The sequence below is a fragment of the Rattus rattus genome, chromosome X, assembly GCF_011064425.1.
Source record: "Rattus rattus isolate New Zealand chromosome X, Rrattus_CSIRO_v1, whole genome shotgun sequence".
Taxonomy (NCBI): Eukaryota; Metazoa; Chordata; class Mammalia; order Rodentia; family Muridae; genus Rattus; species Rattus rattus.
Genome location: NC_046172.1, coordinates 60,579,342 through 60,602,705, shown reverse-complemented (window position 1 = coordinate 60,602,705; position 23,364 = coordinate 60,579,342). Strand labels below are relative to the sequence as shown.

Below are 23,364 nucleotides of genomic sequence, written 5' to 3'. Positions count from 1 at the left end.
AAACCGGGAAGGGGAATAATAATTGAAATGTAAATAAGAAATACTCAAGGTAATAAAGATTAAAAAAAAACTTATCTGAAACTTTTAGGTTCAGATCCATTCTAGAACTAATACATTTTAAGATTTTTTTTTAAAAAAATTAGCACATTGCACTTTATCTTATAATTTCTCATGTTTTCAGTGGATAGAGAAAATACTCTGAAACAAAAACCACATCTCTTTGTAGGGAAACATTCCTTATATGCTAAATGCAGTAAGGCCTATAAATAACCAGATGTTGATTTGAATTTAGTGTTTACACCAATTGAGTTTTGATACAAAATTTACATGGAAAAAAAGTCTTTCAAAGTATTTTCAGTTTTAGCATTGGGGCAAAGGAATCTCGAACTTCAAATAATTGGTCTTGCTGGGCCTTGTGTGTAGCTGAACATCCTTTTATATGTGACTTGACAATTCGCAGTCCCTTATTGGTTCTGTACCTGCTAGAGCTTTGCCTCTTCATGGGTTGTCTGTCTCTTGCCTACTGATTTCTTGTGTATTATGGATATTAATCATGTGTACACTGCAAATATTTTTATAGTCTACCACTTACATTTTGACTTTATGGCATTTTTCCACACGAAGTATTTTACTAAGGAACCTATAATCTTAGGTCTTAAAACATGGACATATTGAACCAGACTTAATTAGAGCAAGGTAGAAATAAATGGCTTTCAACGTATAAACTTCCATGTCTACACGTGATTTTAAAATGAATATGTAGTTATTTATTGTATATATCTCTTTACTAGTCTCACATACATAAGTTTTCTCTGTGTCTTTACACTTCATTTATATTTTAGATAGTTATGCTTTGTCCTATTAAATATGTATAGTCACAAATTTCATGAACTATATTTGAGATTACCATACATCAGAGACATAAATAATCACATCTACCTGTCACGAACTAGGTCAGGAACTACTAGTTGCCTTTTATCTAAGGTTTTCTGTCTAGATTTCTGGTGTGTGTGTGTGTGTGTGTGTGTGTGTGTGTGTGTGTGTGTGTGTGTGTGTGTGGTGCAAGCTGTTGTATACACAAGGCACAAGCATTAGAATTGGACCCAAGGCCTTATGCATCCTCAGAATACATTACCACTGAGCTATACTCCCAGCTCCCAAAGATTCTCTTCTAGTTTGTAATTTTAGCTTTCTGTAATACCATTTTTGTGACTCTTTATGGTTCTCATTAACTTTTTTATGGCAAAAATATATCCTCTTGGGGTTAGAGAGATGGTTAAGAGTACATATTGCTCTTGCAGAGGACCTGAGTTTGGTTCCCCATATCCACTCATATTGGATGGCTTACAACTGCTTGTAACTTCAGCTCCAAGGAATCTAAAGCCGTCTTCTGGCCTCTGGGGGTACCCCCACATACAAACAACTATGCACAGGCACATTAATAAAAAATCCTCATCTCTCAATTTATCTACATATTCCTAATTTCAATTCAAGAACAACTGTACAGCACTGAGTTTTGTCACTAAACTGTTCTTTTACATTTGAGCTTCCAGTTTCTCTACAACATGGCCAAGTAACCATTTGAAAAGCATAGAAAAGAGGCAGTGAACAGGAAATAGGTGGGTTTTTTTTTTTAAAAAAAGTTTCTTAATTTTTATTTAAAAATGACAGATTTCCCCGGTGTAGGATAAAAGCAGGTAACAGTTTATTTCAAATATTCACAATTCCCTGAAGGCAGAGTGCAGTGATGTGTGTATGTCAGAGCCCTGCAGATGCTTGGCAAACGGGTTGAATTTTCTGACTGGCCTTTTTATACTGTTTTCAGGTGGATAAAGTAGAGTCTTTCAAGTACAGTCAGAGTACTAAAGATAGCCTTCACGCCAAGTACAACACCAAAACTTGTGCCACGGTAGTGGGTGATGACCAGTGGGGACACCTGCAGTTGGATGCTACTTCTGTGTACCTGCTCTTCCTAGCACAAATGACTGCCTCAGGTCAGTACAAGGAGAAAAGTTTGGATCATCTACTCTGGTTCGCCTGGTTTCTCTGTAGGTATTGACTAGAAAATGAATTATCTATTTACAGTGCTCAGTGAAGCAAATTAGAAATAACACCAGTTTATAAGTTTACTACAGCTAGAGAACTTTTTTGAGGTCTAGGCAATATCTTATTGTATTGAGAAGAAAATTTACAGTACTAATTAATACTCTTTTGAAATGGAAACTCAGAAATGTGAGCTAGATCTTTAGTCAGGTGTTTTTATTATTTATTAATTCTCAGAAGCCAAGAGATGGGAAGGAAGGGTGAAGGTTTTTTTACTTTTTTTCTTGGCTATTTTTTATTTACATTTCAAATGTTATCAAGGTTTTTTTCTTATTTCCATACTGTACATCAATGTACCTGTGGTTACTGTGGCTATAAAAACCACACACTTTATATACTTTTATTAGTATGATCTGAATCTAAATGTGTTTTTTTCATTATTAAATAATATTCTATATAAGTAGTTTTGTGATGATCTTTAGATGCATGATATGTAAAAGAAAATTATAAGAAATATAGTAGCTTATATCTATCTATATCCTACACTTGGGAGGCAGATGCAGGCCAGCCATAGTTTACATAATAACTTCTAAGTCAGTGAAAGCTACATAGTGGGATCCGTTATAGATGTAAAATTGGAGATGGAAACAATTCTATTATATGGAGTTCCCAAACTTAATAAGAACAGTTCCAGATCATTCAGGGTAAGTTAATGTAATTTATAATGCTATTTTTTCTGTGGTGCTGGGGTTTCAAAGCAGAGTATCATGCATGCTAAGACAAGCACTCTACCACTAAACTAAAATCTTAACCATTTATGGCCAGAGTCCCTTAATGTTAAAGGAACCCAAGATGGGGAATCCCTTCAGAATACTCTTTTCTCTCTCTGTCTGTCTCTGTCTCTGTCTCTGTCTCTGTCTCTGTCTGTCTCTGTCTGTCTCTGTCTCTCTGTCTGTCTCTGTCTCTCTGTCTGTCTCTGTCTCACTGTCTCTCTGTCTCTCTGTGTGTGTGTGTGTGTGTGTGTGTGTGTGTGTGTGTGTGTGTGTGTGTGTGTGTGTGTGTCTGCAAACAAATGTTTGGTGATAAACTCCTTAACAGTTTTCTTTTAGAACACAGCCACAGTTTGAGTAAACTTTGTACAAAATTATGAGTTGACCATCCAATTAATCTCCTTTTGGAGGAGAAATTGCTTCCAGAATAAATATAATTTTGTTTTATTTCTTTGAGTAAAATAGTAGTTATAATTTCATTTTAAATAATATTTTTATTCCAACTCTGAAAGCTGTTTTTCATTTTTAAATTAAAAAAATTAGGACTTTTTTGAGATAGGGTTTCTCTGTGTAGCTCTGGTTGTCTTGAACTCACTCTGTAGACCAGGCTGGCCTTGACCTCAGAGATCTGCCTGCCTCTGCCTCCTGAGTACTGGGAATTAAAGCATATGCCACCTCCTAGCTGCTTTTTTCTTCAAAGAAGGAACCAATATCCCTGATGGTCTTTAAATATGATTCCTCAAAATGGAAGCAAAGATAGATTAAAACGTTTCATAAGGACTTGTATAGCATGCTAAATATTTTAGAATTATATTCTGCAACCAGGAGAGAGATGTTTGACGTAGATAATCAAGGGATGGTTCACTCTAGTAGCAGGAAGATAGACTGGATGAGGTAGAGGAGATGAAGAACAAAATTAAGATAGAAGACTAGTAAGGGAGTTAGGGAAATACTTTAGTAATAAATAATACAAATTTCTTATAATGGATTGAAGTTGAAAAGCAACTTTTTTATATATAACTGGAGAAAGACTATAAAAGATCTTCATAGAGAACTAGCAATACCTTGAATGTTTTTTGAATACTTAGGGAAGATAGAGTTAGAAATTGATTGCAGTGTACAGAATAGTAGCATGAAAAGCTCTAGCAAAACAGCCAAAACTGCTAAAATTTTAAGAAGGAACCAATGCTTTGAAATTGTTCATTGGATATTGTTCAAAAGGATATGTAGTAAGTAGAGAAGCACTACAAAAATTAATTATTGAGAATGAGAAGACTGAGGTATCTGGTCTCAGCATAACCCCCGATCCCAACTCTTGGGAGGTGGGGATAGGAAGATCCAAAGTTGAAGGTCACCTTCAACTAAATAGCAAATTTGATGCTAACCTATGAGACCCCACCTAAAAAAAAATGAAACACCCATCCTCTTTCAGTGTGTGTGTATGTATCATGTGTGTAATGTGTATATATGTAAAATCAAACTATAGATATAGAAGGAAATATTTGCAAATCATATATAAGCTATTTATACCTAGTCAAAAGAACTCTCACAACTCATTATTTAAAAGATTAACAGAATAATTGTCAGATATGGTGGAGTGGTACATGCTTATAAACCTAATAGTTAGAAGGCAAAGGCATGAGGATCTCAAATTTAAGGCCATAGGGAGACCCTGTCGCAAAACAAAAGAGAAAAGGAAAACAAAAGAAAAATATTAGCCTCCTTTAAAATGGCTAGAGTAGGCTAGACAGATGACTCAGTGTTTAATAACACTGGCTACTCTTCCAGAGGACCTGGGTTTAATTCATAGCACCCACATGACAGCTCGCAACTGTCTGTAACTCCAGTTCCAGGCAATATGATGCCTTCTTCTGGACTCAACAGACAGAGCATACATGTATCACACAAACATATATGTAGGCAAAAAGACTCATACACCGAAAAAGCTCAATTTTTAAAATAAAAAGTGGCTAGAGGATATCAATTGATTTTCCTCTATGGAGTTTGTATAAATAACCATTAAAAATGTTGTCCATTATTAAAAACCACTTCAACCACACCAGAATGGCAGGAATCAAGAAGGCAGATTTAAAAAATGTTGCTGAAGATAGAGAGAAATTGGAACCTTTGTCCACTGCTCTGAGAAATGTAAAATGAGAGCAAGGGAGATGTCTCAGCAGGTAAAAGTGTTTGCTACTAAGTCTGACAAGCTGAATGCAATACCTGGACTCATATGTTAGAGGGAGAGAATCAACTGCCTTCAGTTGCCCTCTGACTTCCTTGTGTACCATGGCACGCATGCACACACATAAATTAAAAAAATAAATAAAATTTAATGTTTACATACAACCACTTTGGAGAGCAGTTGAGCAATGTCTCAGAGGCTTGAATATAGAGTTACCATATGATCCAGCAGTTTCTCTAAGTATATAGATACTCATGAAAAATGGAAATATGTCCACACACACACAAAGGTATACATAAATATTTATAGCAGCATTATTTATGATGGCTACAAAGTAAAAACAATCTAATCTCTATCACCTGATGATTAGATAATTAAAATATGGTATATTCACACAATTCAATATTTTTGGCAATAAAGGGAGTAGTGATGCATTTCTCAATACAAAGGGAGCTTCAAAATACTGTGTTCAGTGAATGAACACTGACACAAAAGCTGCATGTGATACACTTCTCCTATTATATGAATGCACAGTGAGTAAAGAATTCCATTTTGTGGTGATGAATATGTCCCAAAATTGATTATGGTAATGGATATACACTGTAATACAATAAAACCATTATGTTATATACTTGGAATCAGTGAATTACATGATGAGTTTATCTCCGTAAAAATGCTTGTGAACACACGTGGGAGACTGGTAAAAACAAGTTGTGCCGGGCAGGTAAGTAAAGGCGATTGAAGTGAAGTCGATTGAAGCAGAATTCATTGAGTCATTTCCATTTGTGCGCCCTGCAGTGATAACCAAGTGTCCTTTTCTCTCAGGACTCCATATCATCCACAGCCTAGACGAAGTGAATTTTATACAGAACCTTGTGTTTTACATTGAAGCCGCATATAAAACTGCTGTAAGTACTTGCTTTATAATGGACTTTTAAACACAGAACAACTCATTTCTTCTTATAACGAATGAATCAAAAAGGCTCATGACAAAACCACGTTCAATTCTTTACTAAGATCTTCATTCCCTGCTTGCCCTGTCATCAGCACTTTCATTTCTTTCAAAGTCTATACTTCATGGTGTGTGCTTGGCAACTGGAGACTAAATTCTACTCATTTTATTATATTGCTATTTTCATTTAATATATTTTATTAGACTATTTCTAGCCCAGGCTGGTCCTAAACTCACTACATGAGGGTGATCTTAAACTTCTGATTCTTCAAGTGTGTTGGAGTTAGAGGCATGAGCTCCCATGACCAGTTTTATGTGGTGTTTGGGTTTGAGCCCTAGCAAGCACTCAACCAACTGAGATATTTCCCCAGCTCCTTACAGTCTCATTTTAATTGAAACTTTTAAAAAGAAGCATGATAACTGAGTGATGTATGGGCCACTTGGCTCTACACAAAATTTATTCATGTGTTTATTGTTGATTTATTGATTTAGAATCTTCTATAATAAAGGCTTCCCCTTATGAATACCATATGAAGTATGTTTATATTAAATTGTCATCTATAATGTTTCTCTGTATAAAATGTGTTAAACACTACAGAAATGTTTTTTCCTTTGATCTATTATGAAGTTTTTGTTGCTCTTGTTCAAACTTCAAATAATCCAAATGCCCTTGAACAAGTAAATGGATAAATGAATTTCTGTGTGTTCATAAAAAGATAATAATTGTTCAAGAATTTAAAAAATGAAATATTAAGCCATGAAAAAACATGAATAAATCTAAAATGCATAATGGTTAGTAGAAGAAGTCTCATAGGAAATGTCCACAAGCCTGGGCACGGTGGTTAAGCCTTTAATCTCAGCACGTGGGAGGCACAGAGACAGATGGATGTTTGGAGGACAACCTGCTCTATATAGCAAGGTCCAAGTCAGCCAGAACAACATAGTAAAAGCATTTCTCTAAATATGTGTGTGTGTGTGTGTGTGTGTGTATGTGCATGTGTATGTGTGTTTGTATGTGTGTGTGCACATGTGCATGCACAAGCATGTGCACACACATGCTTGTGTATACACACATACATGCATATATGCATACACATACATACAAGATGATTACACTAATATAAAACTCTAGACATCTGTACTGACAGTAGATTTGTTATTGCTATCATTACATTAAACAGGGGCGAAGAGCAAGAAATGGAGTTTGGAAGCCAGGAGGAGACTTTGAAAGTTTTTAAAATTACATTTTATTGTTAAAGGTCCTCTGCCAAGACTGATATCCAAAGCGAGATCAGATCTCTCTCCCTCCCCCATCACTCCCTCCCCTCCCTCTCTCCCTCCTCCCCTCTCTCCCTCCCTCCCTCTCTCCCCCCTCCCTCCCTCCCCTCCTCCCTCCCTCACACACACGTCTATTAAACATTTTAAAGTAGGAATCATATTATGTAGTTTAAATATATTCCATTTATATACACCATTGCACATCAATAAAGATATAAAACTTCTTACTACTGTGGAATGGATGAATGCAATCACTGAAACACAGGACAAATACTCCAATCATCTCTGACTGTCCTTTTACTGTGTTTTCATTTGTTCCTGACTAACCCCCTTGTATTGAACATACCTCTTTTCTTTAATTTTTGTGGTGCTAGGATTAAACACAGGACTTTACACATGGTTGGCAGGAACTTGATCGCTGAACTGGATCTCCGGGCAGCATTCTTTTTCACTTTTAACTGTTGTATTAGTTTAAAAGATACTACTTTTAAAATGCATTTATCATTTTTGCTAATGTTCGTTTCTCAATGCATATACATATATATAAAACTTTGCCCATTTTTATTGGATATTTTCTTAATTTTACATTTCAAATGTTCTCCCCTTTCCCGGTTTCCCCTCAATATTTGCTTGGTTAGACTCACCCCAAGGTATTTTATATTATTTGTGACTATTGTGAAGGGTGTCATTTCCCAGGACATACAGTGTGTTTCAGTATCTTGGCTTTTATAGATGGCGCTGTAGTAACCATGGGTCTGCAGGCCTCTGTAGAATGCTGCTTTAGACCCCAATGGGTATATTTCTAGAAGGGGTAGAGCTGGATCATATGGCAGGTCTATTTTTAATTTAAAGGAACACCCATACTGATTTTCATAATGCTGGACTAATTTACATGCCTACCAACGGTGTGTAACGTTTTCCTACACTTGTTGCTAGTATTTTTCTGATGACAGATATTCTGAATGGGGTAAGATGAAATCTCAATATAGGTTTGGTTTGGTCTGATTTGGTTTTGTTTTTTGAGACATTTCTCTGTATAGCCCTGGCTGTCCTAGAATTTGCTCTGCATACCAGGCTGACCTGAAACTTAAAGGTCCATCTGTCTCTGCCTCCCGAGTACTGGGATTATATAGGCTTACTGCACTACCACCTGAATGTGGGCTCAGAAGTGTGCTTACCTCTTTCCCCTGAGTGCTGGGATTAAAAGTGTGTGCCGTTACACCCACCTCAATACATATTCTAGTCTGAGATTGAAGATCTTGTAGCACCAAACACTTGCAGAAGTGTTCAGTGAGGAAAAGGGAATCTCAAAAGTACACTAGAAAAATATAAAACCTGAAGCAATCCCACTAAAATCAGGGACTAAACAAGGCTGCCCACTCTCTCCCTACCTATTCAATACAATACTTGAACTCAGAGCCAGATATATATATATATACAGGAGCCTTCCAGTGGCTAAACTTGGAACAATTAACAATGCAGGCAGCAAAATAATGATAGCATTCCATAATAAACCAGCAGAAGTCTAAATATCCATAAAGTTATACTAACATTAAATAATTGAATAAAAGATCGGTAGAGTGGCAAAGTTTTTGACATATAAGCCTGACAGCCTGTATTCAATCCCTGGAACCTATGTAAAGGTAGAAGGGGAAAACCGAATCCAGAGAGTCGTCTTCTGAGTGCCACATATGCACTAAAGAATGAACATGTGCACACATGCGCACGGGCGCACACACACACATGTAAATGCACACACGCACGCAGGCATGTATACACACCAATAAATAAACAACTAAACAAGAAAAAACAGGGAATAATGAGCTGCCTTCCTTGGAGAAGTATTATAATTAATGACCATAGAAGTAGCCAGGAAAATAGATGAGAATTATCATCCAAACTGCACTTGCTGTAAGCAGTTAAGGTAGAATGCTAGATCGGTGGCTGGTTGTCTAAGGAGAAGCACGGTATTTGCACGATCATCCTGTTGTTTTTCTGAGATAGAGTCTCATCTCAGGTTTGCAACCAGGAGCAACCCTACCTGGTGATATTTGTATTGTACTGAACGCTGTCAAAGTATGTATTAATTAAAAAGAGAAAAGTAAAATGGGAAATGCTAGTGCTAACCAAACTATTTGACTTTGAGTAGTTTTTACTTAGTGTCAAGGTCACAAAGGACAAGATTTGAGAAAGCACTATTGATGGAAGTCACTAAGGAGACATGGCAGGAATGCAGTTGAATCTTGGAATGTAGAAAAAGCACTAGTCAGGCATGGTTGTATATGCTTACAATTCCAGCTCTCAGGAGGTACAGGCATGAAGTCCATAGTTAACTCAGTTGCTTAGTTGACTTGAGTCCTTAGCTTTAACAGTTATACTGTGGTTATATTCAACATTAACATTAGGCAAAACAAGATCAAAAGCATTAGGGGATGCATTGTACTATTTTTGCAATTTTGTAATCCTGAAGTTTTTTAAAAAAATAAAAAGTTATTAGTTTAATTTTAATTATTTTTATATTGCCAAGGGGATGTTTATAGCTATGACTAAGAGTAGGTTTTGGAGTGGAACTCCTTAGAACGTACTCTGGATTCTGACACTTATCAACTACTGGGTGAGTTACTTGCTGTTGTTCTTGTAACTTAGTTTCATCGTCTGTTAAATGTAAAGACTAAGGGTAGCGAGATGGCTTGATAGTTAAGAGCACTTCCAGAGAACCCAGGTTGAATTCCCAGCACCCACACAGCAGCTCACAACTGTTTGACTGTTTGAAACTCCGGTTCCGGGGAATCTGATCCCTCACACAGACATACATGCAAGCAAAGCACCAATGTATGTAAAATAAAAATAAAAAGCATTTTTTTTAAAAGTAAGCACTGAGGAAGATAATGCATGTATTGTACATTTTTTATTTATTTATTTTTAGACTCCAGATTTTATTCCCCTCTTTGTTCACCCTCCAACTGTTCCACATCCCATACCTCCTCCCACCCCACCCCACCTCCATCTCCATGAAGATGTTCCCACCCTCTCTACCCCACCAGATCTCTAAACTTCCTGGCGTCTCCAGTCTCTTGAGGGTCAGGTCCATCTTCTCTGACTGAACCCAGGCCCAGGAGTCCTCTGCTGTATACATGTTGGAGGTCTCATCTCAGCTGGTGTATGCTGCCTGGTTGGTGGTCCAGTGTCTGAGAGACCTCGGGGGTCCAGGTTAGTTGAGACTGCTGGTCCTCCTAAGGGTTGTCCTCCTCCTCAGCTTCCTCCAGCTTCTCCCTAATTCAACCACAGGGGTCAGCAGCTTCTGTTCATTGGTTGGGAGCACATATCTGCATCTGACTCTTTCAGCTGCTTGTTGGGTCTTTTAAAGAGCATTCATGGTAGGTCCCTTTTTGTGAGTGCCCCATAGCCTCAGTAATGGTGTCAGGTCTTAGGGCCTCCCCTTGATCTGGATTCCACTTTGCTGGACCTTCTTTTCCTCAGGCTCTTCTCCATCCCTGCATTTCTTTAAGATAAGAAGAATTATGGTCAGAGTTTTGACTGTGGTATAGCAACCCCATCCCTCACTTGATGCCCTGTCTTTCTGCTGGAGGTAGGGCTCAACAAGTTCCCTCTCCCCATTGTAGGGCATTTCATCTAGGGTCACCACCTTTGAGTCCTGAAAGTCTTTCATTTACCAGGTCTCTGATTCATTCTGGGGGATCCTCCCAACCTCCTTCCTCCTGAGGTTGCCTGTTTCCATTCTTTCTGCTGGTGCTCAGGGCTTCAACCTCTCCCCCCCACCCAATACCAGATTATGTTCCCCTCTCCTCCTACCCCCATCCCTCTTTCCTCCCCTGTCCCTCTCTCCCTCCCCCCTTGTGGTTGCTTTCTTCTCCCTCCCAAGTGGGACTGAGGTGTCCCCTCAGCTTGTTGAACTTTTTGAGTTCTGTGGATTGTATCCTGGGTATTCTGTACCTTTTTGGGGCTAATATTCACTTATTAGTAATGACATATTGTGCATGTCCCTTTGGGTCTGAGTTACCTCACTCAGGATGTTATTTCCTACTTCCATCCATTTGCCTGCAAAGCTCAGGATGCCCTGGTTCTTAATAGCTGAGTAGCATTCTATTGTGTAAATGAACCACATTTTCTGTTTCCATTCTTCTGTTGTGGGACCTCTGGGTTGTTTCCAGCTTCTCACTATCACAAATAAAGCAGCTATGAGCATAGTGGAACATGTGCCTCTGTGGCATGGTGGGGTATCTTTTGGGTATATTCCCAAAAGTGGTATTTCTGGGTCTTTAAGTAGGTCTATTTCCAATTTTCTGAGGAACCCCCAAATTGATCACCAGAATGGTTGTACAACTTTGCAATCTACCAACAATGGAGGAGTGTTCCTCTTTTACCACATCCTTGCCAACCTGAGGCTTTGATCTTAGCCATTCTGACTGGTGTGAGGTGGAGTCTCAGGGTTGTTTTGATTTGCATTCCTCTGATCACTAAGGACTTTGAACATTGCTTTAGGTGCTTCTCAGCCATTCGAGATTCCTCTGTTGTGAATTCTCTGTTTCGTTCTATACCCCATTTTTTGATTGGGTTGTTTGGGTTATTTTTAGTGGTTAGCTTCTTGAGTTCTTTATATATTTTGAATATTAGCCCTCTACTGGATGTGGGGTTAGTGGAGATTTTTATCTCAATCTATAGGTTGCCAATTTGTCTTATTGACTATGTCCTTTGCCTTACAGAAGCTTTCCAGTTTCATAAGGTCCCATTTATCAATTCTTGATCTTATAGCATGAGCCATTGCAGTTCTGTTTAGGAAATATCCCCCTGTGCTAATGAGTTCAAGACTCTTTCTTACTTTCTCTTCTATTAGATTCAGTGTATCTGGTTTTATGTTGAGGTCCTTGATCCACTTGGACTTGAGCTTTGTGCAAGGTGACAAATATGGATCTATTTTCATTTTCTACATACAGACAGCCAGTTAGACCAGCACCATTTATTGAAGATGCTTTCTTTTTTTCCACTGTATATTTTTTTTGGCTTCTTTGTCAAAGATTAAGTGTGCGTAAGTGGGTGGTTTTATTTCTGGGTCCTCAGTTCTAGTCCATTGATCAACCTGTCTGTCTCTATACCAATACCATGCAGTTTTTAATCACTGTTTCTCTGTAGGAGAGCTTGAGGTCAGGAATTGTGATTCCCCCAGCAATTCTTTTACTGTTATGAATTGTTTTCACTATTCTGTTTTTTGTTTGTTTGTTTGTTTTTGGTTTTTGGGTTTGGTTTTGTTTTTTGTTTTTTGTTTTTGCATTTCCAGATGAATTTGAGAATTGCTCTTTTCATGTCTTTGAAGAATTGTGTTGGGATTTTGATGGGGATTGCATTAAATATGTAGATTGTGTTTGGTAGATGGCCATTTTTACTATGTTAATTCTGCCAATCTATGAGCATGAGAGATCTCTTCATTTTCTGAGATCTTCTTCAATTACTTTCTTGAGAGACTTTAAGTTCTTATCATACAGATCTCTCACTTGCTTGGTTAGAGTTACCCCAAGATATTTTATATTATCTGTGGTTATTGTGAAGGGAGTTGTTTTCCTAATTTCTTTCTCAGACTGTTTATCCTTTGAGTAGAGGAAGGCAATGATTTGTTTGAGTTAATTTTATATCCAGGCACTTTGCTGAAGTTGTTTATCAGGCTTAGTAGTTCTCTGTCGGAACTTTTGGGATCACTTAAGTATGCTATCATATAATCTGCAAATAATGATATTTTGACTTCTCCCTTTCCAATTTGTATCCCTTTCACCTTCTTTTGTTGTCCTGATCTGGGACTTGTACTATATTGAATAAGTAGGGAGAGAGTAGGATGTCTTTGTGTAGTCCGATTTTAGTGGGATTGTCAAGTTTTTCTCCATTTACTTTGATCTTGGCTACTTGTTTGCTGTATGTTGCTTTTAGGTATGGGCCTGGAATTCCTGATCTTTCCAAGGCTTTTAACATGAGGGGGGTGTTCAATTTTGTCAAATGCTTTCTCAATATCTAATGAGACGATCATGTGTTTTTTTTTCTTTGAGTTTGTTTATATAGTGGATTACATTGATGGATTTCCATATATTGAACCATCCCTGCATCCCTGGGATGAAGCCTACTTGATCATGATGGATGATCATTTTGATGTGTTCTTGGATTCAGTTTGTGAGAATTTTAATGATTATTTTCACATCGATATTCATAAAGGAAATTGGTCTGAAGTTCTCTTTGTTGATTCCTTGTGTGGTTTAGGTATAAGAGTAATTGTGGCTTCATAGAAGGAATTGGGTAGTGTTCCTTCTGTTTCTATTTTGTGGAATAGTTTGAAGAGTATTGATATTAGGTCTTCTATGAAGGTTTGATAGAGTTCTCCACTAAACCCACCTGGTCCTGGGCTTTTTTTGCTTGGGAGACTTAATAACTGCTTCTATTTCTTTAGGAGTTATGGAACTGTTTAGATGGTTATCTGATCCTGATTTAACTTTGGTACCTGGTATCTGTCTAGAAAACCATCCATTTTATCTAGATTTTCCAGTTTTGTTGTGTATAGGCTTTTGTAGTAGGATCTGATGATTTTTTGAATTTCCTCCATTTCTGTAAGCACCAAGAGATTAAGATTAGAATGTATGTATGACATAAAAATACCTATTGCTATTTGGCCTCCATGTGCTAGACTTTATGGGAATCTCCTTTGGGAAAAACTTTAGAAGTGTTTCTAGATGATGTGAGTTCAATTTCTTAGACTTCCTCATTAAGTGTTAAAGAGATGACCAACTTCTTAGAGGCCCCAATTTAACTTAGGTCATCATCTGCTCCTTAATAGCCAATGCAGAGGCATGCATGTGTGAATGTGTATGTAGAAAATGTGGTGCTATTAATATTTTTATTCAAGAATTATACATCTTTTGAATGTTCAGTAGTTATTGTTTGATTATAGTTATACTTGATTATTATTTGCCAGGACTTTGGGATATGGGAACGTGGAGATAAGACAAACCAAGGCATCTCGGAATTGAATGCAAGTTCAGTTGGAATGGCCAAGGTACATTTTCTTTCTTATTTTTATCAAGTCTGGTCAATGGAGTTTAATTACCTTTGTCAGAGATAAAAATCTTAATATACATGTTGACCCATCAAATTGTTCTTTAAACCACAGACAAAATTCAGATTCTTCCATGAAACTATGAATATATATTAAAAACTTTTTATGAGTTTCAAATTTGATATCATATGACTTTTGTGGCATGTCTCTATGTATCTTACAAGAAAAACAAATTTTAAACAGTAGTCACCATTTTTGCCATTGCATAAGCTAAGGAAGTTCTTTTCCTGCCAATAGTCCAGTTCCCCAAGCTCGGTATCAGGTAGCTACCTCACAGTCCTCCACCCCATGAACTCTTCTCTGTCTCCCATGTCATCATCCCCTTTGTAAGTGAAGGGTCCAGGGGTACCTGGAAGAGAATAGGGGACAAGAGACGTGAAGAAGGACGCCAAGACAAGAGTCTGATCAAGGCAACAATTTTATTTTTCCCCAAGGCTGAATTTATACCATAACATGGGTAACAGAGGGAAGGGGGAAATAAGAAACATTTACACAGGCCAAGGACACAGTATTCGTGTGGTCAGGGAATCGGCTGATATTGACAGGATGTTAGAAATGTCACAGGTTTGTCATATCTATTAGTCAGCAGGAGAATTTTATCATATTATTATTTATCCTGACCACCAGATTTGTATTAGTCTTCTGCAGCTGGCTGGGGATTTTCCATGAACCCAGTCATACTTAATTCTAACATCAACAATGGAGAGCTTCAAGGGCATCGCTCCCAACACCCCTTTCCACTTGGCCATGTCTTTTCAGCCTACTGGCTCTTATGTTCTCTAGAAAAAGTAAGAATAAATAAAGCAGGACAGCAGGAGTAAATTCAAACATTACTATGTTAAGTGTGCCTGGCTCAGCCACTTGTATTTAACAGGAAAGATGCAGAATGTTTTATAAGAAGTAAATACAATATATACTTATCATATTAATACTGAAAGTTTAAAACCAAGTTAGGAGAAGTAAAATATAAAAATCAGAAAGAAAAGAACAATTCAAGCTAGTTGAAAGTACACAAACTACAGACATGATGAACTACTACTACTCAACACTTCATTGTGTAGTTCCTCAAAGACTCTTGTGACCATGGTATGTTCATCAAAACCAGGAACTAAGTGATTATACATACCACAGGATTTATTCAGTTTTAAAAATTTTTCCCAATAATGTCATTTATGATAAAATAAAAAGCCTTGTGACACAGTATCCAGAGCAGGGTAACAAGTTACATTTTGTCATAACATCTTTTTTGGCTCAGCCAATCTAGAGCAATAGTTTATAATTCTTGACCTTTATGACATTGGCATTTTTGAAAAATACAGAGTAACTTTTGTTTTATTGATTAGTTTGGTTTGGTCTTTAGGCTGGAGTCTTATGCCTACATACTCTACTACTGGTGTAGAGTACCTTTAATACTTACTACACATTTCTTGTTTGTTTGTGGTAAGGTCTCTCATAGACCATGGTGGCCTTGAACTCACTGTACTTACCTCTGGAGGTCACCTTGAACTGATCCTCATGCCTTTGCCTCCCGAGGATTACCTGTGTGCCACCCTACTCCGAGCTTCCCACACCACTCCATGTCCCCTTTACTTTTCCTACACAACCTTAGACTGGTTATTCCATGTACTACAGACAACTACTTTTATTTTGTGTAGTATCTTTTCATGATTGACATGTGTTTTTAGGGAGACCACCACAAAAACATTACCGTATCCCTCATCTAACATCAGGAAATGCATGGTATAAATTTGGTCCCATTACCATTGATCCTATCTCTGATCAGTTCATTAAGGTGCTGTCTACTAGTTTTATCTGCCTTAAATTTCCTATTGCTGTTAATGTGTATTTTGTGCTCTGTCAACTTCTACTTGTCCTTTAGGTTTCTCAGTTTAGGTGTTATTTCTCCAGGGAAGCATCCACAACTGCTTCGTACTCTCTCAAGACAAGGTCAGGTTGGCCTCATAATTAAGGAATTATAGATAATCATTATATACTTAAGATAATATTTAACCTTCTTGGCAGTTTAATGCAAGTGAATAAAAACCAACACCTTCTAAAATCAATGTAGATATGGGGAGGTGGTGGCTCAAGCCTTTAATCCCATCATCATGAAGCAGAGGCAAGTGGATCTCTGGGTTCTAGGCCAGCTTGGACTACAGATCAAGTTCCAGGATGGCCAGGGCTACACAGAGAAACCATGTCTTAGATAGGTATATGGATAGATATATGGAGAAAATTTACATTCCTTATATTAAGAATATTGTCATATACCGCAAGTGATGAGTTACATTGGAATAATGTGCATAAAAAGCAGTTTAGTATTATGTCTCAAAAATTGTTCACATACTTTAAGCCACTGATTCTACATCAAGAAATTAATGCTTGGGAGAAACTGGCCATTTCCCTCAGCAGGTACAACACTCAGGAGAGGGGACCTGCACTTTGCCTGAGCAGCAGAGTAGAACTGGCCCTGGTTGTTGGGGTTGCCTGAGGTCTACCCTGAGGGTATGAGAGTAGGAGAGCTGCTTGACTGGATAGTGATACAAACTCTGTTCTAATTTTCCCTGGGCAGTATGGGAGTCAAAGTACAAATCACAAGCTCCTAGGAACAAAGAATGTTATTTTATTTTCTGTTTCATCAAATACATTCAAAAGCAACATCATGCAACATTTATTTACTAGGAAGAAAAATATATATAATATATCTCATTCTTGATTTTCTTTCTCTTTTTTTTTTCAGTTCTGGGATTTGAATCCAGTGCCTCGCATATACTAAGCCACTGAAATCCTTTCTTCCATTGCTTCTTATAGGCAGCCCTGGAAGCACTAGATGAATTAGACTTGTTTGGTGTGAAAGGTGGGCCGCAATCAGTTATCCATGTCCTGGCTGACGAAGTACAACACTGCCAGGTAAAGAAGGACTGGACCATGTCATAGCAAATTTTATTCTTTTTTTTTTCCTTTTTTTCAGAACTGGGGACCGAACCCAGGGCCTTGCGCATGCTAGGCAAGCGCTCTACCACTGAGCTAAATCCCCAACGCCCGCAAATTTTATTCTTGCTCAGAGTCAGACTTAGCATAGGCTTTAGCTTAAAGAGAGCAGCCCATCTTGTGATTATTCCCATGTGATCAGAAATCTTTATCAAGAATTCTATAGTCAGATAAATCTGGAATAGCATTAGCTATGAGATAGATTATGGGTATCTTAGTTAGGGTTTCCATGCTGTGAAGAGACACATGAACAAGGCAAGTCTTGTAAAGGACACCATTTAATTGGGACTCGCTTACAGTTCAGAGGTTCAATCCATAATCATCATGGTAGGAAGCATAGTACTCTGCAGGCAGACGTGGTGCTGGACAGGTCCATGAGAGTTCTACATCTGGTAAAATTCCATTCTTAGTGTTGTTTATAATTGCTGCCTATATTGAAAGTTTCTTTTCCCTGGCATATGAAATTTCTCCCCTTCTTCAGACCCTGATTATGTCCTCTGATATCCTAGTGAATATAAATTAAACTTCTAGTTTTGAAAACGTTTTCTGTGGATAAAGTATGTCATGGGAGAAGAAGGGCGAGCTGTTGTGGCTAGGGAGAAGACTAGTGGACGAATGCGGGGGCAGGGAGAGGATGGACAGTGAATAGGAACCAAGTGCAAAGTCGGAAAATATAATGAAGCCCATTATCTTCCACACTTGCTGAAAATTATTCTGAAAATATCTCAGAGGCATATCTCTCCTTCCCTACTCTGCCTAACTGCTGTATTTTGTCTTAGTTTTATTATTTAAAATTTTTTATTATTCACGTATATTTTTCACATATATTATTCACGTATATTCACGTGGATTTTTTTCCCTGAATGCATACCTGTACCACATTCATTCCTGATGCCCATGAAGTCATAAAGAGATGTTGGCATTATGGATAGTTGTGAACTACTCAATCCTCTAGAAGAACAGCCAATGCTTAATCTTTTTCTAGCTAGAGGTTATATATATATATATATATATATATATATATATATATATGTCTTGGCCTTAGAACCAACAGAACATGCATCCCACAGATGTTAGGGTTTTATTATAAGCATTCTCCAATCAGCATGGGGAATACTGAATCAAGATTAAGAAGATATGTTATGCCATGTTTCTTTAAGGTCTCCTATTTAATAAAGGTTGGAGGCTATTCTTCGATTTTATTTCCATATACATCATTTGGGAACCAAAGTCTTCACTTGTAGGTGCATTTAGTAACAAAGCTATTTCTTACCTTTATTTATTGCCTTTCTCTTAGTCGATCCTGAATTCACTACTGCCCAGGGCTTCAACATCCAAAGAAGTTGATGCCAGTCTGCTGTCAGTGGTCTCTTTCCCAGCCTTTGCTGTAGAGGACAGTCATTTGGTGGAGATCACCAAACAGGAGATCATCACCAAACTTCAGGTATGTCCACATGTGGCTTCCTTCCCTTCAGAGCTGTGACTTTAAAGGGAGATTAGTGCCTTTAGGACCCTTGAGTATTACATATGCCAGGGTCCTTTCCCAGGTTATACTCTTGTAAGAAGTATTTTATAAAACTCTCAAAAGCTTCTGCGGTTACGACTGTTGGAAATGGTACATCCACTTAGGAAAACAGTTGGTATTTTCCTAGGAATTTAAACATATTTGTAATGTGTGATTCAACAAGCATCCTTATTCCTCAGTATCTTCCGAAAAATGATAGTATATACTCACACTGTATAAGTTCACAACTGTTTATAGCAGCTTCAGCCATAATTGCAAAAGTCTGGAAACAACTTTCAACTAAGAAACATTATTTTTACTATATCCCCTTGAATATTTATTACTCAGCAGTGAAAGAGAACAAGCTAGTAAGGTCTGAGTATGAATGATCAAGTATATTTTGCTAAGAGCTAAGAACAGTTCACAGAGGTTATACATACTGTACACCCATGCAATAGCGACAGTCTGAAAAAGAAAAACAGGTGAAGAAAATAATTGATTAAAAGAATTAGAGGAAAATTATCAATAAGATGTAGTTCTGGAGACCTTGGGCATGAGGCAACACCCTGCGTGAGACAACGACTGTTGCCCAATCTCATGAATATGTGGAACAAAAAAGTAAATTTAAACTGTCAAAAATGATATGGTAGTAAAACTGAAATACAGACTAGAAAGTGACTCTTTTATTATTATTATTATTATTATTATTATTATTATTATTATTATTATAATATCTTTTTTATACTCCAGTCATTATCCTCCTCCCAGTCCTCCACCCAGCTGATTCTCATCCCATTCCTCCTCCCCCCACCACCCTCCCCACCCTGTTTCCAAGAGGACATCACCACCCACCAGGCCTCCCCACTCTTTGGGGCCTCAAGTTTCTTGATGGTTAGGTGCATCTTCTCTCACGGAGGCCAGACTCAGTTGTCCTCTGCTATATATCTATTGGGGGACTCATCTCAGCTGGTGTATGCTGCCTGGTTGGTGACACAGTGTCTGAGAGATCCTCAGGAGTCCAGGAATTGAGACTGCTGGTCTCTACAGGGGTCACCCTCCTCAGCTTCTTGAACTTTTCCCACTCAACCAGAGGGTCAGCAGCTTCTGTGACCTTATGTCCTGAATTTGCGTTTCAGGTCTTGGGACCTCGATTTTAGCTGGATCCCACTTTGGGGCCTGGTCACTGGACTCCATACCTCATGCTCTTTCCACTTTTTGTCCCTTCAGTTCTTTTCAGACAGGAACAGTTCTGGTCAGAGTTTTGACTGTGGGATGGTAAATCCCATTCTTTTTGTTTTTTAAATATTTTTCATCTTTCTAACTTGGAGTATTTCTTATTTACATTTCAATTGCATCCCCTTCCCGGGTTCCAACATCCTTCTGTTTTCCCCTCCACTTCTATGTGGTGTTTCCTCATGCTCCCATTGTCTTCCTCCCCAACAATCACGTTCACTGGGGGTTCAATTTAGCAGGACCCCAGGGGCTTCCCTTCCACTGGTCTTTACTAGGATATTCATTGCTTTATGAGGTCAGAGTCCAGGGTCAGTCCATGGGATAGTCTTTTTAGGTAGTGGCTTAGTCCTAGAGTCTGGTTGCTTTGGCATTGTTGTACATATGGGGTCTCAGCCCCTTCAGCTCTTCAGTTCTTTCTCTGATTCCTTCAACAGGGTCCTATTCTCAGTTCAGTAGTTTGCTGCTGCTGCATTCCTCTGTGTTTGCTGTATTCTGGCTGTGTCTCTAGGAGAGATCTGCATCTTCTGTCTGCCTTCTTTTGCTTCATCCATCTTGTCTAATTGGGTGGCTGTATATGGGCCACATGTGGGGCAGGCTCTGAATGGTGTTCCTTCAGTCTCTGTTTTAATCTTTGCTCTCTCTTCCCTCCCAAGGGTATTCTTGTTCCCTTTTTAAAAAGAAGGTGAAGCATTCACATTTGTCATCCATCTTGAGTTTCATTTGTTCTGGCATCTGGGGTAATTCAAGCATTTGGGCTAATAGCCACTTATCAATGAGTGCATACCCATGTATGTCTTTCTGTGATTGGGTTAGCTCACTCCAGGATGATATTTTTTCCAGTTCATCCATTTGCCCCTGAATTTCATAAAAGTCATTTTTTTGATAGCTGAGTAATATTCCATTGTGTAGATGTACCACATTTTTCTGTATCCATTCCTCTGTTGAAGGGGCATCTAGGTTCTTTCCAGCTTCTGGCTATTATAAATAAGGCTGCGTATGAACATAGTGGACACGTGTCTTTTTATATGTTGGGGCATCTTTTGGTATATGCCCAAAGAGAGGTATAGCTGGTCCTCAGGCAGTTCAATGTCCAATTTTCTGAGGAACCTCCAGACTGATTTCCCAGAATGGTTGTACCAGTCGTAAATCCCACCAACAATGGAGGGTGTTCCTTTCTCCACATCCTCCAGCATTTTGTCACCTGAGTTTTGATCTTAGCCATTCTCACTGGTGTGAGGTGAAATCTCAAGGTTGTTTGATTTACATTTCCCTTATGACTAAAGATATTTGAACATTTCTTTAGGTGTTTCTTTGCATTCAGTATGCCTCAGCTGAGAATTTTTTGTTTAGCTCTGTACTCCATTTTTTTAATAGGGTTATTTGCCTCCCTGCTGTCTAACTTCTTCAGTTCTTTGTATATTTTGGATATTAATCCTCTATCAGATGTAGAATTAGTAAAGATCTTTTCAAATTTATTGGTTGTCCTTGTGTCCTAGCCACAGTGTCCTTTGCCTTACAGAAGCTTTGCAGTTTTATGAGGTCCCATTTGTCGATTCTTGATCTTAGAGCATAAGCCATTGGTGTTTTGTTCAGGAAATTTTCTCCAGTGCCCATGTGTTCAAGACTCTTCCCCACTTTTTTTCTATTAGTTTGAGTGTTTCTGTGGTTTGGATGTGGAGGCCTGATCTAATTTGGATTTTAAGCTTTAGTATGATAAAAAATGGTCCATCTGGGCATTCTTCTTACATGCTGGACTGCCAGTTGAACCCAGCACCATTTGCTGAAAATGCTATCTTTATTCCATTGGATGGTTTTAGCTCCTTTGTCAAAGATCAAGTGACCATAAGTGTGTGGGTTCATTTCTGGGTCTTCAATTCTATTCCACTGGTCTGTCTGCCTGTCTCTGTACCAATACCATACAATTTTTTAATCACTATTGCTCTGTAATACTGCTTGAGGTCAGGGATAGTGATTCCCCAAGAATTCTTTTATTGTTGATATAGTTTTGCCATATCCGGTTTTTTTTTTTCAAATGGATTTGCAAATTTATAACTCTATGAAGAATTGAGTTTGGAATTTTGATGGGGATTACATTGGATCCAGATTGTTTTTGGCAAAATGCATTATTTTTTACTATATTAATCCTTACAATCCATGAGCATGGGAATTTTTCCATCTTCTGAGAGCTTCAGTTTCTTTCTTCAGAGACTTGAAATTCTTGTCATACGGATCTTTCACTTGCTTGGTTAAAATCACACCAAGATATTTTATATAATTTGGGACTAATTGCAAAGGCTGTCATTTCCCTAATTTCTTTCTCAGCCTGTTTCTCTTTTGTGTAGAGGAAGGCTACTGATATGTTTGAGTTAATTTTATACTTGATTGCTTCAAGTTTCTCTTCATTTAATTTGATGTTATCTACTGGTTTGCTGTTTATTGCTTTTACTATGTTTAGTTATGGGCATTTAATTCCTGATCTTTCCAGGCCTTTTTATCATGAATGGGGTGTTGAATTTTGACAAATGTTTTCTCAGCATCTAATGAAATGACATGTGGTTTTTATCTTTGAGTTTGTTTACATAGTGGATTGTGTTGATGGATTTCCATATATTAAACCATCCCTGCATCCCTGGATGAAGCCTGTTGATCATGAGGGATGGTTGTTTTTGTATGGGAAGGGTCTGGGGATACCTGGAAGAGAATGGGGGACAAGAGACACGAAGAAGGACACCAAGACAAGAGTCTGATCAAGGCGACAGTTTTATTTTTCTTCAAGGCTGAATTTATACCATAACAGGGGTAACAGAGGGAGGGGGAAAGTAAGAAACATTTACGCAGGGCAAGGACACAATATTCGTGTGGTCAGGGAGTAGGCTGATGTTGACAGGATGTCAGAAAGGACACAGGTTTGTCATATCTATTAGTCAGCAGGATGTTGGTTTTTCAGAAAGGTTACAGGTCATCACATTGGGTATCTTGACGTATCATATTATAATTCATTTTGACCACCAGATTTGTATTAGTCTTCTGCAGCTGGCTGGGGATTTTCCATGAACCCAATCATGCTTAATTCTAACCATAATAATACTATCAACAATGGAGAGCTTCAAGGGCATCGCTCCCAACATCTCCCTCTTCCTTATAGTCAAATGAAGAGGTGGCCAAATGACCGTGCTGTCCTGGAATGAGCCCCTCGGGAACTGTGTCAGTCTTAGGTTGGAGCGATATTTGTCACATGGCCAAGAGAATCTTGTGGCCAGGGTCCGTCATGGGATAAGGCAGCAGCTAATGGCAGCC

At 38.2% G+C, this 23,364-nt stretch overlaps 1 protein-coding gene across 3 annotated transcripts in view; it reads left to right on the top strand.

Moving 5' to 3' along the window:
- Positions 1-23,364, top strand: part of Phka1 (phosphorylase kinase regulatory subunit alpha 1) — a 125,258-nt gene that overhangs the window by 5,377 nt on the left and 96,517 nt on the right. For all 3 annotated transcript variants that reach the window (XM_032889574.1, XM_032889572.1, XM_032889573.1), the window contains exons 4-8: positions 1,826-1,994; positions 5,824-5,906; positions 14,199-14,279; positions 17,151-17,249; positions 18,628-18,774. In XM_032889574.1, the coding sequence (XP_032745465.1) occupies positions 1,826-1,994; positions 5,824-5,906; positions 14,199-14,279; positions 17,151-17,249; positions 18,628-18,774 (579 nt within the window). The remainder of the gene's footprint in view (positions 1-1,825; positions 1,995-5,823; positions 5,907-14,198; positions 14,280-17,150; positions 17,250-18,627; positions 18,775-23,364) is intronic.